Genomic DNA, 19,315 nt, shown 5'->3' with positions numbered 1-19,315 from the left:
ATCACTGGTTAAAATCTTCGATGTCCTTCTATTGTTTTCAAGCAAAGACAGAACTGCCTAAATGGCCTGAAAAGCTTTGCACTGTCTGCCGCATTCACCTTCTCACCCACACCACACCCCACAGTCCCTTGGCTCTCTCTGCTTCAGCCACAGTGGTTTACACTCAGTCCTCGGTAAGCACTACCACAGGACCTTTGCCCATGCTTTGCCTTTTGCTTGGAGTGTGCTTATGTCTTTTCTTATCTAGTTAATGCTGCCTCATTCTTCAGGTCAAGCTGCACTTCCTTTTAAGAGCCTGGTCTGAGCCCCATTTCACTTTCACGGAGCACATACACCCCTACCCCCGCCATCGTAACACTTGTCGTCTGTTGTTGTTTAGTTACAAAGTCACGTCTGAATCTTTGCAGCCCCATGGACTGCAGGCCACCAGGCTCTTCGGTCCATGGGACTTCCCAGGCAAGAATACTAGAGTGGGTTGCCATTTCCTTCTTCAGGGTATCTTCCTGACCCAGGGATCAAACCCACGTGTCCTGCATTGCAGACAGTTTCTTTACCACTGAGCCACCTGGGAAGCCCAACACTGGTCATATATCTGTGATTAACCAATTAATACCTGTCCTCTCTCTTAGACTATAAGCTTCTGGAGAGCAGGGATCATGTCTGTTTTCTTGTTTATCCTCAGCCAACCAGCTGATTGCTGGCATGCAGCAAATATTTAATAAATATTAGTTGAACAAATAATGAATTAATGGGATATAATTTCTTTGATGTTGTATACCATGTGGCTTGTGAGCAAGCAGTTTCCTTTAAAGTAGCTTAAGATGCTTTCAGATCCTCTTGTTAGAAGATCATTGAACAAAGGTCTGTAGTATGACAGAACAAAAATGTTCCAACTCATCTGTTAATTGCAACCAGTTATGGGAGTCTGGGAGTGATTACAGGTACTGATTAGCAGAGCCTGCACAGGTACTGATACTTCCACAGGTAGAGGCTGCTGGCAAAGAGTTTACACCTTCTCAGCGTTACACGGATGGTGGCATCCGCTCATTTGTCTGAAACCTCTTAGATTTTTCCCTAAACATTTGTCTTTCTCTCTTCCTTTCTCCAGATTTATGGTCAATGTGACGTGGGATGGCAAAGACTTGTCCTTCACTGAGGAAGGCTACCAGGTGCATCCCAGACTGGTGGTCATCGTGCTGAACAAGGACCGTGAATGGGAAAAGGTGAGCATCCTTCCATGTGCCGAATACAGGGGAGGCAGGAGAGGATGGGCAACAAGAGGGCTCACACTCCTCCTTTTCCCAAAGTGTTTCCCCCTAAGTGGCTCCAGATGCCATCTCAGGGCCCCACTGGGAACAAGACAGACAGATACTGTCAGGCGCGATGGAGGTGCTTTCTCTGCGTGAGCTCGGGCAGTTGTGTGTTGCTCTCTGCACTGGGTTCACAGATCTGAGCAGGGAGCATCCTGCAAAGACTTGGAATAATTTAAAGTCAGTGAAGTTTGGTTCGCATCATTACACTAGCAAGTCTTGACTCTATGGCAGTGATCACACCAGTTTGTCTAAGCCTCGTAACTTGGTACCGTAGTCACACATTTGGCCCTATGAGTGAACCCCCTATATCTTCATTTGTTTGGTCTTTTGCTTTGAGTCCAATCAATTCCAAAACTTAAACATATCCATTCTTCAAGTCATGGGTTGGAGAGGGATGTTCTGTTTCTTGTAAAGCACATTTTCCAGTGCATGTATGTTAACTATTAAAAAATATAAAAACTCAGTGTACAGGAAAAGCTTATCTAATGTACCATGCAAACTGTGTCCTGAGTCAGAGAGGAGAGACTTCATAGGGAGTTTGGAGATGACCCTGTGGGTATAGTGGCAACATCTGGCCCAGTGACATTCCTCTTCCCCCATAACTCAACTCTCAGCTCTCAAATTCAGTTCAGTTCAGTTCAGTCGCTCAGTCGTGTCTGACTCTTTGTGACCCCATGAATCACAGCACGCCAGGCCTCCCTGTCCATCACCAACTCCTTCACTCAAACTCATGTCCATCGAGTCGATGATGCCATCCAGCCATCTCATCCTCTGTCGTCCCCTTCTCTTCCTGCCCCCAATCCCTCCCAGCGTCAGAGTCTTTTCCAATGAGTCAACTCTTCACATGAGGTGGCCAAAGTACTGGAGTTTCAGCTTTAGCATCATTCCTTCCAAAGAACACCCAGGACCGATCTCCTTTAGAATGAACTGGTTGGATCTCCTTGCAGTCCAAGGGACTCTCAAGAGTCTTCTCCAACACCACAGTTCAAAAGCATTAATTCTTCAGCACTCACCTTTCTTCACAGTCCAACTCTCACATCCATACATGACCACAGGAAAAACCATAGCCTTGACTAGACATACCTTTGTTGGCAAAGTAATGTCTCTGCTTTTGAATATGCTATCTAGGTTGGTCATAATTTTCCTTTCAAGGAGTAAGCGTCTTTTAATTTCATGGCTGCAGTCACCATCTGCAGGGATTTTGGAGCCCCCAAAAATAAAGTCTGACACTGTTTCCACTGTTTCCCCATCTAGTTCCCATGAAGTGATGGGACCGGATGCCATGATCTTCATTTTCTGAATGTTGAGCTTTAAGCCAACTTTTTCACTCTCCACTTTCAATTTCATCAAGAGGCTTTTTAGTTCCTCTTCACTTTCTGCCATAAGGGTGGTGTCATCTGCGTATATGAGGTTATTGATATTTCTTCCGGCAGTCTTGATTCCAGCTTGTGCTTCCTCCAGTCCAGCGTTTCTCATGATGTACTCTGCATATAAGTTAAATAAGCAGGGTGACAATATATAGCCTTGAAGTACTCCTTTTCCTATTTGGAACCAGTCTGTTGTTCCATGTCCAGTTCTAACTGTTGCTTCCTGGCCTGCATACAGATTTCTCAAGAGTCAGGTCAGGTGGTCTGGTATTCCCATCTCTTTCAGAATTTTCCACAGTTTATTGTGATCCACACAGTCAAATTCTTTGGCATAGTAAATAAGGCAGAAGTAGATGTTTTTCTGGAACTCTCTTGCTTTTTCCATGATCCAGTGGATGTTGGCAATTTGATCTCTAGTTCCTCTGCCTTTTCTAAAGCCAGATTGAATATCAGGAAGTTCACAGTTCACGTACTGCTGAAGCCTGGCTTGGAGAATTTTGAGCATTACTTTACTAGCATGTGAGATGAGTGCAATTGTGTGGTAGTTTGAGCATTCTTTGGCATTGCCTTTCTTTGAGATTGGAATGAAAACTGACCTTTTCCAGTCCTGTGGCCACTGCTGAGTTTTCCAAATTTGCTGGCATATTGAGCACAGCACTTTCACAGCATTATCTTTCAAGATTTGAAATAGCTCCACTGGAATTCCATCACCTCCACTAGCTTTGTTCGTAGTGATGATTTCTAAGGCCCACTTGACTTCACGTTCCAGGAGGTCTAGCTCTAGGTGAGTGATCACACCATTGTGATTATCTTGGTCATGAAGATCTTTTTTGTACAGTTCTCCTGTGTATTCTTGCCACCTCTTCTTCATATCTTCTGCTTCTGTTAGGTCCAGACCATTTCTGTCCTTTATCGAGCCCATCTTTGCATGAACTGTTCCCTTGGTATCTCTAATTTTCTTGAAGATATCTCTAGTCTTTCCCATTCTGTTGTTTTCCTCTATTTCTTTGCATTGATCTCTGAGGAAGGCTTTCTTATCTCTCCTTGCTATTCTTTGGAACTCTGCATTCAGATGCTTATATCTTTCCCTTTCTCCTTTGCTTTTCGCTTCTCTTCTTTTCATAGCTATTTGTAAGGCCTCCTCAAACAGCCATTTTGCTTTTTTCATTTCTTTTCCATGGGGATGGTCTTGATCCCTGTCTCCTATACAATGTCACGAACCTCCATCCTTAGTTCATTGGGCACTCTGTCTATCAGATCTAGACCCTTAAATCTATTTCTCACTTCCACTGTGTAATCGTAAGGGATTTGATTTAGATCATACCTGAATGGTCTAGCAGTTTTCCCCACTTTTTTCAATTTAAGTCTGAATTTGGCAATAAGGAGTTCATGATCTGAGCCAAATTAGTCATCACAAAATCGCATGGAAAGCAGAATAAAAGATGATGAAAAGGAAAAAGGACTAATATTGTTATCACATCTTTTTGGACAAGCAGTGCCATGTCTCTGAACCACTTTAGCAGCCCCAGATTTGTCTTCACTTGGCACATCAGACCTATGGGTAGGAAGACATGGGATATAGTGTGGAAGTCATATTATACTTAACTAGAATCAGACGACAAGACTGTGCAAACAGAAGCATTGCCTTTGGAGTAGGGGGCCAGTGACAGATTCCTGCGGGGGGATGATGAAGAGGAAGCTTCGGAGCTTGTGCTGCTACATCCAGGAGCTACCAAGTTCCCATTCCTTCCAGTGCACTTTAAACAGTGACCAAAGTAGACTATATGCTGGAGCCTGAAGTAAGTCTGTTTAAAAGGGTTCAAATACGCCCAGTGCATTCTTTGACCATAGCAGCACTGAAATAAAAATTAATGATAAGAAGATATGCAGGAGACACTGGTTCGATTCTTGGGCCGGGAAGACTGCCTGCAGAAAGAAATGGCAAGTCGCTCTAGTATTCTTGCCTAGGTAATCCCATAGACAGAGGAGCCCGGTGGGCTACGGTACATGGAGTCGCAAAGTGTTGGACGTGACTTAGCAACTAAACCACAACAGTGAAAGCTCAACATATCAAAATTTGAAGAATAAAGTTGGTGACATGCTAACAGGGAAATCCATAGCTTTCAATGCTTATAATTTTATAAAAAGGAAATTGTAAAGTCAGGCTCCTCTGTCCATGGGATTTTCCAGGCAATAGTACTGGAGTGGATTGCCATTTCCTTCTCCAGTGGATCTTCCCGACCCAGGGATGGAACCCAGGTCTCCCGCATTGTAGACAGACGCTTTACCGTCTGAGCCACCAGGGAAGTCCCTACATTAAGGCACTGGATAAAAAATAGAACAAACTAAACCCAAATGAAGTAGAGAAAGAATATGATAAGCGTAAAAATCAACAAAGTAGAACATAAAGTATAAGGAAAATCAACAAAGCCAATAGCCAATCTGAATGGTTCCTGAGAAACTTCATTCAAAACTAAAACCCTTCCCATTTGAAAAACAAAACTTCATCCCCATGCACCAGCCCCAAGAGATGATATGGGGTGGAAGGTGGGAGGGGGGTTCATGTTTGGGAACTCATGTACACCTGTGGTGGATTCATGTCAATGTATGGCAAAACCAATACAGTATTGTAAAGTAAAATAAAGTAAAAATAAAATTTAAACAAAAAATAAATAAAAAAATAAGAAACAAAACTTCAGGCCTAAATGGCTTCACTGTAAATTCTATCTATCAAATATTTTTAAAAGAAATAATGCAAATCTACCCAGAGATTTTCAGTATTTTAGTAATCACAGTTCAGCAATATATTGGAAAAGGAAACTGCATTATGGATAAGTGGGATTTATTCTAGGAATGCAAAATTGGTTTAACATAAAAAAATAAATCAGTATAATTTGCCATATTGACATAATAAGGAGAAAATTATATAAACATCTCAATAGATGCAGACAAACCATTGGACAAAATCCAATATCCTTTTTTTTTTTTTTTACTGGAATATAATTGCTTTACAGTGTTGTGTTGGTTTCTTTGTACAACATCATGAACCAGCCGTATGTGTATGTGTATCCCTCCCTCATGAGCCTCCCTCCCACCCCCTCATCCCACCCCCCACCCCCAGGGTCATCAGCAGGCACCAAGCTGAGCTCCCTGGGCTGTACAGCCGCTTCCCACTGTGTTACACGTGGCAGTGTGTGTACCAATATCCATTCTTGATAAACAAGGGCCATTCCTCAAGCTGATAAAAGTTATCTATGAAAATTCTTAGCTAATATCTTATATAATGATGAGATAATGGAAATAGGTTCATAAATATATATTCAAATGATTTTTGATGAATAATTACAACAATGGGAGAAAGGAAAGCCTTTTTAATAAGTGCTGCTAGGTCAACTGGATATTCTTAGTGAGAAAATAAAAAAAGCAAAACAAACCAAAAGCAACCTTGACTCAGTTCATACTATACACAGAAACTTAAAATAAATTTCAGACTTAAATGTAAAATTTCTATAAGAAAAAATTAGGAAGATATTTTTGAGCTATAAGAAAGCATACAGTAGAAGTAAGAAACGACGCCATCAAAATTTAAATCTTTTGTCGTGTATACACACTGTTAGAAAATGAAAAAGGCAAGCCACACATTCAGAAAAAATATTTTTAAAAAATTATCTGAATCAAAGGACTCATATCCAGAATATATAAAGAACTGCTATAAATCAATAATAAAAAGAAAATCAACACAATTAAAATGGGAGATTGACTTAGGAATTTTACAAGAAAAATTTAGTCAAATGGCCATTAAATACATGAAAGCATGCTTAACATCCATGATGATCCAAGACATGAAAATTAAAACCACGGTGCGCTACCACTTCATACCCTCTGCTTGGCTAAAATGAAAAGGCCCAACAATACCAAGTGTTGTTAAGAGCATGTGGTGGTTTGGCCACTCAGGCATGGCTGACTCTTTGTGACCCCATGGACTGTAGCCCACCAGGCTCCCCTGTCCATGAGGATTCTCCAGCCAAGAATACTAGAGTGGGTTGCCATGCCCTCCTCCAGGGGATCTTCCCAACCAGGTATTAAACCCAGGTCTCTTGCAATGCAGGTGGATTCTTTACCATCTGAGCCACCAGGGAAGCGCTTATGATCCAGCAGTTTCACTCCAGCAATTCACTCCAGCAACTCACTCTAGTGTTTTTGCCTGGAGAATTCCATGGACAGAGGAGCCTGGTGGGATACAGTCCATGGGGTCACAAAGAGCTGGACATGCCTGAGTGATGAACAGTATGACCCAGCACTCCTAGGTATGATCCAGCAATTCCACTCCTAGGTATTTACGGCAAAGACATGTAAAAATATACCCCAAAAGTAATATTTGTGAAAGACATTCATAATAACAAAACATTAGGAAGAAATCAAAGATTCATCAACAAGGATATATACATTATATATATATATGAATATACATATGAATATATATATTCAACAAGGTAAATACATTATATATATATTCATGAAATGGATTGAAAATGAAAGTTGCTCAGTCCATGGAATTCTCCAGGCCATAATACTCGAGTGGGTAGCCTTTCCCATCGCCAGGGGATCTTCCCAACCCAGGGATTGAACCCAGGTCTCCCACATTGCAGGCGGATTCTTTACCAGCTGAGCCACAAGGGAAGCCCAAGAATATTGGAGTGGATACCCTCTCCCTTCTCCAGCAGATCTTCCTGACCCAGGAATTGAACCAGAGTCTCCTGCATTGCAGGCAGATTCTTTACCAACTGAGCTATCAGGGAAACCCATAAAATGGATTGCTACACATGAATAAGTTGTGAGCTTGTAATACCCACAACAATGTGAATGAATTGCAGAGGCATTATGTTGAACAAAAGAAGCCAGACGCAGAAGATGATACTGTATATCATCTTCCATTTGTATGAAGTTCAAGGAGAGACAACACTAGTCTGTGGGGTCAGATATCAGAATGATGCCTGGAGGAGGACATGGCAACGCACTCCAAGATTCTTGCCTGGAGAATCGCATGGACCGAGGAGCCTGGCGGGCTATAGTCCAAAGGACCAAACAGAGTCAGACACAAGCGACTTAGCATGCACACATCAGAATGATGGTTGTTTTTATGGAGGAGAAAATTAATAGGAAAAATGCCCAGGCAACTTTCTAGTGTTATAACAATATTCCCTGTCATGAACATTTGTCAAAATCCATCAAGCCACCACAAAAGATTTGATTATTTTACTGCTTGCCATTGTATCTTAATTAAAAGATATGTTTTGAAGCCATTCAAACTGAGATACCCTGTACAATGAATTACCGATGTTTACTGAATTTTCATACTCAACTCCATGACATGAGTACTATTGATGACAACAATAACTGTTGTTAATTGAACACTTGCACAATATGTCCTTTATGTGGTACATACACCCAGGCTCTGAGTGACAACTTGGTTTGTTCATCCCTTCCACAAATGTTTATTCAGGGCCCTGTGTGTGTGCCAGGTGCCATTCTTGGTGCTTGGAATCTGTCAGTGAACAGAACAGACAAGAAAGCAATTTCTGAGTCACTGAACTTAGATTCTAGTGTATGTGGAGAGGGATGGGCGGGGTTTTGTGCATTTTGGTGATGCTTCAGGAGAGCTTTGGATTCTGTCCCCAGGAGTTAGCTCCACTCTTCCCTCTGATGTACCCTATAGCCCACTGTCCTAAGTGGCGCACATCTCCATGTCTGAGCTGGTTCCTTTATGCATCTGAGACCTTGAACATGCTTTTTATTTGTCTTTCCTGTAATGCTTTCCTGTATCCTCACTTTCTTTTATTCATCCCTCAAATTCTGGCCTTTCTTTCCTCTTGCAAATGGAAAGTCAAAATGCAACTTACCTTTTTTTCTTATCCATAATGGGAGGTAGAGAACTCAAGCCTGTCTGCCTTTGGTGTTTACACTTGGGGGTTATTTTTCCACCTTTTGAAGTTACACAATTGGAGGATCACTCTTGGAGCTGTAAAATCATTCTCGTTGGTCAGATTTCACCAGTCCTGGGTCAGGCTCGGCTCACACCTGTGAATTCTCCTTGCTGCCTTTGGACCTGGCTCGTTTGCCAGGAAGTGTGTTTACAAGGGAGGTCACTGCAGTGCAGTTGATAACACTGCAGAAAAGAAGGCTGCCCTTGACAGACTCCATTTCCATCTACAGAAGAAAAAAAAAATACCTTTTTAATAGTTTGCATGTCCTCCTTCAAATTTCTGTTGAAATATAGCAATTTCCCAAAGAAAAAGGCAGCTCGGGGAATTGCTGCCGAGTCAAGCTTAGAATGAACAAATGCTTCCTGTAGTTGCTCTGTTCTCTGGCGCTCAGGGGATCCAGTGCTTCAGAAATAGCTCCTTGTGCTTCTGTCTTGAAGAAAGAGGAAGCCAGTGGAGCAGGTAAATACCCATCATGTTACCCTGCAAGCCCTCCCCAGCAGCATCGTCTGATAAGGCAGGTCAGCAGAGGGCAAGGCCTGCAGAAAGGGGTAGCTGTTAGTCTGGGACTCAGAGGAGATTTCTTTTCATCTCCGAGGTCATCCAGTAGCGTCCCTGGAGGCAGTAGCATGTAATGAGGGTGTCTTGGACAACATGACAAGCCCTTAGAGGGACACTGGCTTTATGCTGGGGCTTTGTGTGCAGCAGGGGTGGACGGTTCCGATGCCTTGCACAGCCTGCTTGTGTTCAGCAGACATGGAGCTCAGGGCTGAGCAGACTTCCCTCCAGCACACTGGAACCTCCACGCCCTTTGCTTCTCTCCCCCTTTCCAATGGCTTTGCTCTGCATTGGAGCATAATGAGTTCAAGCCTTCCCAGTTGTTCAGTCGCTCAGTTGTGTCCGACTCTGTGACTCCGTGGACTGCAGCATGCCAGGCTTCCCTGTCCTTCACTATCTCCAGGAGTTTTCTGAAACTCCTGTTTATTGAGTCGGTGATACCATCCCACCAATCTCATCCTCTGTGGTCCCCTTCTCTTCCTGCTCTCAATCTTCGTAGCATCAGGGTCTTTTCCCATGAGTTGGCTCTTCACATCCGGTGGCCAAAGTATTGCAGCCCAGAGGTGCTTGAAAATAATATCCTGGATACAAGCCAATTGGCACCCTGGGCCAATACAGTCAGTACCCTCTGTGGGCCAACTCGGTGGCCAACATTTCATCTGCACCGGGGTCGGGGACAAAGATAGGTAGGAAACAACCCCCTCCCCCCGAGTAGCTCATGACTGAGCCATCTCCAGGGAGAAAGGGGTGGACTTATTTGGGGAAGTCTTCTTGAGGGTAGGGACACTGAGTAATAGATTAGATTTCTCCACATTGAATCACTTTCTTATTAACTACTTGAAAAAATCCTTTGGAAATAATTCCGTTTACCATTTTAGGGTTATACCAGATTTAAAATGAAAATATGTGTGCATATCAATGTAACATACAGACAGACAAGCTTTATGTGTGTGCGTACTCATTTGTGTATGACTCTTTGTGACCCCACAGACTGTAGTCCACCAGGCTTCTCTGTCCATGGGATTTCTCAGGCAAGAATACTGAAATGGGTAGCCATTCCCTTCTTCAGGGCATCTTTCTGACCCAGAGATCGAACTCTGGTCTCCTGCACTGAAGGCAGATTCTTCACCATCTGAGCCACCAGGGAAGCTAATTGAGGACAACAGAGATGCCCCAGAAGACAGAAGGGAGACCCATGATTACCTCTTCTTAAACTGAGGGTCTGTCTCCCATCTCTCATGCATCCACTGCCCCCTTCAGTCTGACCCCTCTGGCTGCGTTCTTTTTGGTGCCCTTGGTCTCAGCTGCTTTCCTCACTGTGATAACTCCCAGGTCCTTGCCTCCAGCCCAGATATCTCCTGGTCTACCAGACTTGCCACCTGGACACCCTAACATGGACAGCCCATAGCCCTCCAACTTTTTTCTTATTCAAAACCAAAGTCATCATCTTCCTCTCCCAAATATGGTCATTCTCCTGGGTCCCATCACAGAAAGCTTCATTCTTATCCTCCTAAGATCTCCCAAGCCCTTATATTTGCTTGTCATATGCTCATTCTCTGTCTCAGATCCTATCTATTTGAACATTTTCCTCTTTTTGCCAAGGATACCCCTTCTGGATAATCCAAAGTGAGTTGAGTGCTTTCCGCTTTGTACTAACCTATATACTAGTCCCTAAGAGTGTTAACAGCTTATATTGCAATTGCTTTCTTGCACATCCATCTTCACCTGGACTGTGAGCCCCACCAGGGAAAGGTCTGTTCCCTCCATGTGTTTCTTCAGTTGCACCATGAGGCACTGTTTCAGTGCTTACAAGGGCCTCTCTACAATCTGCTGAGAATGCTGACTTCAGCCAGTATTTACTAAGATCTGCTCTATATCAAGAACTGTGCTGAGCAGTTTGTATCCACGATCTCCTTCAGTCATTTCAACACCTCCTCTATAGTAGGTATTCTTTTCCTTGCCTCATAAATGGAAATTCAGGTTCAGGGAGGCCAGGGACTAGGTTCAGATCCGCGTGTGACGGAAGCAGGATGTGAATGGAGGCTTGCCTGACCCCCAGACTGTGTTCCTAATACTTACATCATACTCAATAACGGGTAGTGGGAAGGGATATTTTAGAGGGGAAATGAAGGGAGTTCCTCCCATCTGTAGAGTGATACCACCTCCTTATTCTCACTGGATGCAGCAGGTTCCACTCAAACCCAGCCAGTTGGAACCTGGGGTATCAGCATTTATCTCATCTCACAGGTGCTCTTTCTTTTTCATTCTACTGAAGTCCCACCTTCCAATCTGGCTCCTGGAAGTAGGGAATTGTACCCTGCCTCTGAATCTCATGCATAACGAAGCAGATGACAGGTAAAGAATTCCTAGTACAGATATGATAAAGGAGATCTTAGGAAAAGCTAAGGTTGATCCCCCATCTGGCTGTGGCATATCATTGTGATACCTGCTCTATCGAGGCTGTCACCCACCATGATGTATACATGGGGTGCAGTTCTTTCATGACGGGCTTGCTAATTATAAATCATTCTATTTCCACTACCCCTCTATCACTGTCCCATCACATTTAACATAGATGGCTGAGTCTCACGGTTCACGTGCACATTTCTAATGGGTGTGCTTGCTTGTGTGTGTGTGTGCGTGTATGTACAGTATCAATTACCTGCCAAAAGGTTCATCCTGCTAAAAGACGGAAGTATTTATGGAGACATTATGCTTGGCATATGCACACACATACTCCAATGATTATGTTGAAGAAATCATGGAGGAAAATTGTAATTGAGAAGACACCAGTAAGTGACAATTGATAGAGCAATTGTGTTAATTGTTAAAACTGAAGTGCATTGTTTACATAGCCTATACGCGGCCAGGAATATGTTATGCCTTCTCCTATGTGCTCGCTTTGCTTAGAAAAACTATGGTGGTCCATTGATGAAGCTGTGAATTCTGGCTCTGACAAGCACTGAAGGAATACTGTTCGTCTTCAGGTTTTTCCTTTGCCATTCTATCGCTGGCACTCAGTAGCTGAGACTCAGTAACTGTTTGTAGAATGGATACAAGAATGAAAGAACTTTCTCATGAACCTTTCCAAATGAGGAACATCTTTTAATATGGTCAACTTATAAGTGTGGTACTGTTATTCCTTTGGTTATTTTTTTTTATATTTCTATGTTATTTCTATGTTGTTCTTGCATCTCAAGCTCTTCAACAGAACACCCAAAGATGACTGAATAAAATCCCATAGCCATATCAGAGTCACCGTGGAAAAGATGTCAAAATATTAGCACTACTACCTCAAACCTGCGGAAGAATCATTTCTGATTCTGCTTTGTCATAAGCTCCCCTAGCGACGCCCATTAAAGGTGTAGAACTACTGCTTTAGGACATGAATTTACTCTCTGTCATCCTGAAAAAAAGTCGTTTGATCTAGGTCATCCTAGTTATCGAGGCTTCCTGCTTCTTAGCCTTTGTATGTCTTTCTTATTTTGGAATACACTGCTTAGTAGCAGGGTTTAAGAGCAGGGGGGCAGAAGAAAAGGAAATAAGAACAGTGGTGTCTTATTGCACCAATTGTAATCTCTGCTGAGCGGGACAGTAACAATGCCAAGTAAAATGGTGTTTATGGATGTAGTACAGTTCCTGTCACCTGGTGTGTCTTCCATAAATATTGAGTTATTAAGTGACTGATTTTTTTTTTCAGTTAAAAGCATCTCCCTTAAATAGAGATGGTTGAATTTGGAGTATATAAACCTTATTTAGTCACACATTCATTCCATCAAACAAAATTTCCTGAGTACCTACTATGTGCAAGTCACTGTTGAGGGATGCAGTGAGACATAGACCAGCCTTAGAGGGTCATAGGGCATGAGGAGATGCTCATAACTACAAGACAGTATGAAATGTGCCACAGAAGATGCTCCAATCTAAAAGTCTATGGTATTTATAAAAGGGATCTGTTATGTATAGGCTCTAAGAGGGTCAAGGGCATCCATATAGAGAGCTTCTCATTTGAACAAGGTCTCAGATTAGACCTTCTGGACACATATAATAAGGAGGTTCTTCCATGAAGAAGGACCATCAAAAGCCAAAGTCCAGAGGCAAGCATACTCAAGGCTCATTTGAGGAAGAGTTCAGTGAGTTTGAAGCATTCTGCCTTGTATGGTAGGCAGGATTCTAAGAATGACTCCCAATGACCCTCACTCTTCTGTGATCCTCTCTTGGAAAGTGAATATGATGAGACATGCCTTTTGTGATTGTTATGTTAGGTAGCAAAAGAAGGTTTTCAGTTGATTCTGAGTTCATCAAAAGGACTGTTAGCAGGGTGAGCCTAACCTAGTCACATCAGCCTTTTAAAAGCAGAGAGTTTTCTGAAACTAATAGCAAGAGAAGTCAGAGAGATTTGAGCCCAAGCAGGAATGGATTTGAGGACTGAGGGGACCACATGACAGGGAGTGCAAATGACCACTAGGAGCTGAGTTTAGACTCTGACCAACAGCCTGCAAGGAAACAAGAACTTCAGTCCTACAGCCTCTAGAACTGAACTCTGCCAATGACCTGAGTGAGTCTGGAAGTGCATTTTTCCCAGATCCTGCAGCTATGAGCCCAGCTGGCTCACAGCTTGGTTTTGGCCCCATGAGATCCCGAGCAGAGAACCCGGCTGAGCCTGGGTGAACTTCTGACCTACAGAACTGTGAGGTAATAAAGGGGCATTGTCTCAAGTGGCTATGTTTGAGGTAATCTGTTAGATGACAATAGAAAGTGAATACAGATTGTTCAAAGGGAAAGTATAGGAATGAAGGACCAGCTGGAATTTGAATTATAGGCTGTGGGGTTTTATTTTGGGGAGTCATCTTGGGAGTATTGTTGAGGAGCCAAATGGGAGAACAACATAAAAATAATAGCAGTAATAGCTAACACTTGTTCAGTACTGATGATATACCATGCAGGGTGCTAAGCGTTCAAATATATTAACTATCTAATCCTCAGATAAACACTATGATGCAGATGCTACTGTTCTCTTTTACACATGTAGGGGATAAGCGTTAGTCGCTCAGTTGTGTCCGACTCTTTCTGACCCCATGGACTGGAGGCTGCCAGGCTCCTCCATACATGGGATCTTCCAGGCAAGAATACTGGAGTAGGTTGCCATTTCCTTCTCCACGGGATCTTCCCGACCCAGGAATCGAACCCTGGGTCTCTGCATTTCAGGCAGACTCTTTACCATCTGAGCCACCAGGGAAACCCCGTGTAGGGGATAAGACCCTGAGAAATTCAGGAGCTTGCTCAAGATGACAGAGCTAGTAAGTTGCAAAGCCAGGATATGAACCCCACAGCCTACTCCCTTAGACATAAACTAAACTACTTCTTTAAAAATGAAGCGGTGATTGGCATGAGTCTTTGGGAAATTTTCTAAGGGGCTATTTAAGTAGCTCAGGTTAAAGGGAATGTGGGTGTGAGCAGGAGCATTGGCAGTGGCATCTGAGAAATTCCAGAAACAGAACTGAAAGCACATAGCATAGACTGGATGATTTGCTGAGAGGTTCATGAAAGAGAGAAGTCAGTCAGATTAAAATGACTTTTTTTTAGGCATGGGTTTGGGCTTTGGCATTTCTGAACTGAGCATTTCCAGAAGAAATTCATCATGCAGGTGACATGACATGAACTTGTAAGTGACATGGCTCATCTCTACTTTTCCCCCTCTTTCCCTTTCTCTGTATTTCCTTTATTCTCCAAAAATCCACAGCTAATGTTAAGTGCCCTTTTGTAAGATGGGTTTTGTAATATCACTCCCTTAGCAAAGCTGTATAAAATTTCATTTGTTTCCTTATAGAATGATCATTACGTTTCTCAAATGATGTGAGCCCCTGAGAGGGAAAGTTTAGCCATTACAAAAGATTTAAAATTGTCCTCTGACTTCCCTAGAGTCATACACAGTGACTCTTTTAAATACCTATGTGGTATACAGTGTGTTAGGTCACAGTGGGGAGAAGACAGTAGGTGTCTAGCAAATTAACACATCAAAGTGAAACGAGTGATGTCATCTTCTTGTGTGCATGCGTGTGTTTCTGCCTTGCGGGGTTAATTTTTCTTTCTCTTTTTGCAGTTGTAACCTATGTCCCACTCCAAAAAGCACAGGGATTGAACTGTGCTTTTCTGCAAGGCAATATTCTGCTAATAGTTTTCTAGATTTCTAAAAAATTTTTTAGAAGTAGTTCATAGAAAAGACATCTCTAGGAGAACATGCATTGATGAGAATATTGGTAAAGATGATTGATGATGATGGTCGTGATAATGATGGTGCTCTTAATTGATGCGAGGATCAAGGAGACAGCAGCTGTCATTAGTCTGAGTGCCTGTTATTTGCCAGACACCATGCAGAGTGTCTTATTTCACTGAAATATCACAACATACCCTGCATTTTGTCTCATATATAGAAGGAAGGTGATAATAGTACTTACCTCAAAGAGTTGTTGGGAAAGTTAAACAAAATAATATGTCAGGTGCTTCAAACACTGACTGGCATATAGTAAAGTGAAATTGCTCAGTCGTGTCTGACTCTTTGCAACCCCATGGACTGTAGCCCTCCAGGCGCCTCTGGCCATGGGGTTCTTGAGGCAAGAATACTGGAGTGTGTAGCCATTCCCTTCTCCAGGAGATCTTCCTAACGCAGGGATTGAACCCAGGTCTTCTGCATTGCAGGCAGCAGATTCTTTACCATCTGAACCACCAGGGAAGCCCATAGTAGGTGATCACTAAATGCCAGCTCCAGTTATTGTTGTTGTTCAGTCACCAAGTTGTGTGCGACTCTTTGAGACCCCATGGACTGCAGCACGCCAGGCTTCCCTGTCCCTCACCATCTCCTGGAGTTTGCCCAAGTTCATACCCATTGAATCGGTGATGCCGCCCAACCATCTCATCCTCTATCTCCCTCTTCTTCTGCCTTCAGTCTTTCTGAGCATCAGGGTCTGTTCCAATGAGTCAGCTGTTCACATCAGGCCACCAGCGTATTTCCAAAGAATATTCAGTGTTGATTTCCTTTAAGACTGACTGGTTTGATCTCCTTGCTTTCCAAGTTATCATTAGAGCTCCACTGTATAGGAGAGAAATTGATAGCTGCATGGGATGAATGACTTGCCCACGGTCATATAGTAGTGAAGGTGGAATTTGAGCCTAGGCAGTATTATAATAGAGCTAGAATTAACCAGTATGTCATCTGCAGTATCCATCTCTACCCAGTTCACAAATTCAGCTTGATAAGGAAGCTGTCTGAGGGTGATGGGGCATTTTTAAGCTGACAGATGATATAAATGTAAGACAAAAGCCATACCCTTGATCATTTGCCATCGCCATCAATTATGAAAATGAGTGAATAGATTATTGAAATGATCTCAGATAAGTAAATTATTCAAACAGCCTCGCAGTCAGAAGTATTTCTAGAAACTCCTGTACAGACAGATGAAAACCATTTTTATTTTCGGACTGGGTCATCAGCTCATTTGTATTGTAGATGAATGCAAAGCCCTGATATCCTGTCATAGCAGGGAAAGAGATGGACGGACGGTGGAAAGAAGAGAGAGAACAAGAGAATGGACACCAGGCTTTAGTCAACACTGCAGAGCATAGAGCAGACTTCCTCCTTTATTTGGGGGAAGTTTTTTTTTTTTTTTTAATTATGTTCCCTGAAATGCTATGTTCTTGGAGTACTGCAAGGGCCTCTGACTAGATTGGGGTTAATGAGACAGAATACAGCTTTAAGCAGAGATAGTAAGGTTTTATCTCTTTGCTCTATTGGTGCTCCAAGAGAACGTTCATTTGTGGAAAAGATGGACTATTTCTAAAATAAGCTTGTAAGCATAAGAAGATTCACTTTAGTCATCTTCTGAATGTAATGCAGATAAATAGTAAGCATTTCCTGAGCATCTATTATAAGCTGACCCTTACAACATCGGCTTTATATTTACCCTTCTACTTGAGCGACAATGATAATCCTATGGAGTATTCTGTAACCGTTGAATAGAGAAGATTTGGAGATATTTGGTGGCATTTTTTCAGTAGCTGAGAAAATACTCAAGTTTAAGTCTTGTGGGTCTCCTAGCCTGGTGCTCATTCAGATACTTGACACAGCTTCTAGGATTAATGATGGGGATTTTCATAAAGGACCTAGAGGCTCTTGTCGGTGTTATCTGCCTTGGACGTTGAGTTTCGATCCAATGAGAGTTTCTTTAAGCAGACTCAGAGCTTATTCTTTTGTTGTTTTTGTTGTTCAGTCACTGAGTAATGTCCGGTTCTTTGCAGCCCCATGGGCTGCGGCATGCCAGGTTCTCCCACTCTTCACTATCTCCTAGAGTTTGCTCAAATTCATGTCCATCGAGTCGGTAATGCCATCCCACCATCTCATCCTCTGTCACCCCCTTCTCCTTTTGCCTTCAGTCTTTGCCAGCGTCAGGGTCTTTTCCAATGAGTGGGCTCTTCGCAGCAGGTGGCCAAAGTATTGAAGCTTCAGCTTTAGCATCAGTCCTTCCAATGAATATTTAGGGTTGATTTCCTTTAGGATCTCCTGGTTTGATATCTTGCAGTACAAGGGACTCTCAAGAGACATTAATTATTAACAATGAGTGTCTGATATGATTGAACTATTTGTCTATTTATCTGTCCACCCAGCCAATCACCCAGTGACCAGTCACCTAATAAACCATCCGTTTGTCCATCCATTCATCCATCCATCAACCCGTCTGAGTCTGACCGACCATCTTTCATCCATCCATCTGGTCAACCACTCTCAAACCCACCGCTTACCAACTGCTGATCTGTTTACCTTGTATCTACCTTGTACCAGGCCAGTGGCAGGTGTAGATGAAGCCAAAACAAATAATACAATATTCCAGCCCTCAAGAAACTCACAGTCTAGCTGGAGAGACAGAGAAATGAACTTTCAGTTACAGCGTAGGTGAGTGCTAATAGTAGCAGTAAGCCCAGGGCACTGCAGGACATCTCCCCAGCCTGGGTGTTAAGAGGGGGATGAGAAGAAGCTTCCTTGAAAGAGCTAACACGTGTCATGAGTCCTAAAGGAGGAAGAAGCCTTATCCAAAGGGTGAAAGTCATTTGATCCCTTTTATTAACTGAATCACCAGCATTCGCGGCTCCTCATTTTTTTCTTGATCTCACAATTTATCCAATTAGCTAGCTGTCCCTGGATGGCTTCCCACCCACCTACAGCTACCAGACCTCCATGGTTTGTTGTCTGGACCCGCTCTCTACTTTCTGAGCAGTGTGTCTGTCATTTGTGTTATGTCCCCCATTTGCACAGTGATGATGCAGACAGGAATGGCATTTGTCTGTCGGAAAAGAGGCAGAACAGTGACGCGTACCACCACAGCAATCTGCTTCTGGCTGCAAGTGGCTGTGTCAGGCTGCCTTCTGTGGCCGCACTTTGGTTTTCTCATCTGTGTTACTGGCAGCACTTTCCACGATGCTGTTTTTCTTGGCTTTGGAGCCTGGGTTGGACCAGAGAGAGAGGCAGAATAAAGACTGAATATTCCCAGGGTAGCTCTCAAAACTGTGGAAGACTTACTGTGCTTTCTACTCTCTGAAGACAAGAAAATCAGCTATCTGTTACCTTGAGATCTTCCCCCACATTTTATAAAATAATCAGTAATAAAGAATACAAAGTACAGCATGTTCTCATTAATTATCTATTTTATACCTAGTATTAATAGTATGTGTGTGTATATATATATATATCAGTTCCAATCTCCCAATTTCTCCCATGGCTTCCTTTCCCCTTTGGAATCCATAAGTGTGTTCTCTATTTCTGCTTTGCAAATAAGACCATCTATACCATCTTTCCTAGATTCCACATATATACATTAATATATGATATTTATTTTTCTCTTTCTGACTTCACTGTATAAGACACACTCAAGACTTTCTTCATCTTTGTGATCAGTTATTCTTGTCTATAAAATGAATGTCTGCTTTAGATAAATTTAAAAATATAATTTCTGTGTCCTAGTTATAGCTTGTGTGTGTGTGTTGGACTCAGTCATGTCTGACTCTTTGTGACCCCATGGATGTAGCCTGCAGACTCCTCTGTCCA

The 19,315-nt window shown here is 42.7% G+C and overlaps 1 protein-coding gene across 2 annotated transcripts in view; it reads left to right on the top strand.

Moving 5' to 3' along the window:
* The window catches only part of GRIN2A (glutamate ionotropic receptor NMDA type subunit 2A), a 433,676-nt gene that overhangs the window by 295,595 nt on the left and 118,766 nt on the right, over positions 1–19,315 (top strand). For both annotated transcript variants that reach the window (XM_069569483.1, XM_069569485.1), the window contains one exon: positions 1,109–1,223. In XM_069569483.1, coding sequence (XP_069425584.1) covers positions 1,109–1,223 — 115 coding nt within the window. The remainder of the gene's footprint in view (positions 1–1,108; positions 1,224–19,315) is intronic.

Source organism: Ovis canadensis, chromosome 24 (assembly GCF_042477335.2).
Source record: "Ovis canadensis isolate MfBH-ARS-UI-01 breed Bighorn chromosome 24, ARS-UI_OviCan_v2, whole genome shotgun sequence".
NCBI lineage: Eukaryota > Metazoa > Chordata > Mammalia > Artiodactyla > Bovidae > Ovis > Ovis canadensis.
Note: the sequence above shows the minus strand (reverse complement) of the source record. Positions and strands in the feature narration are given on the sequence as shown.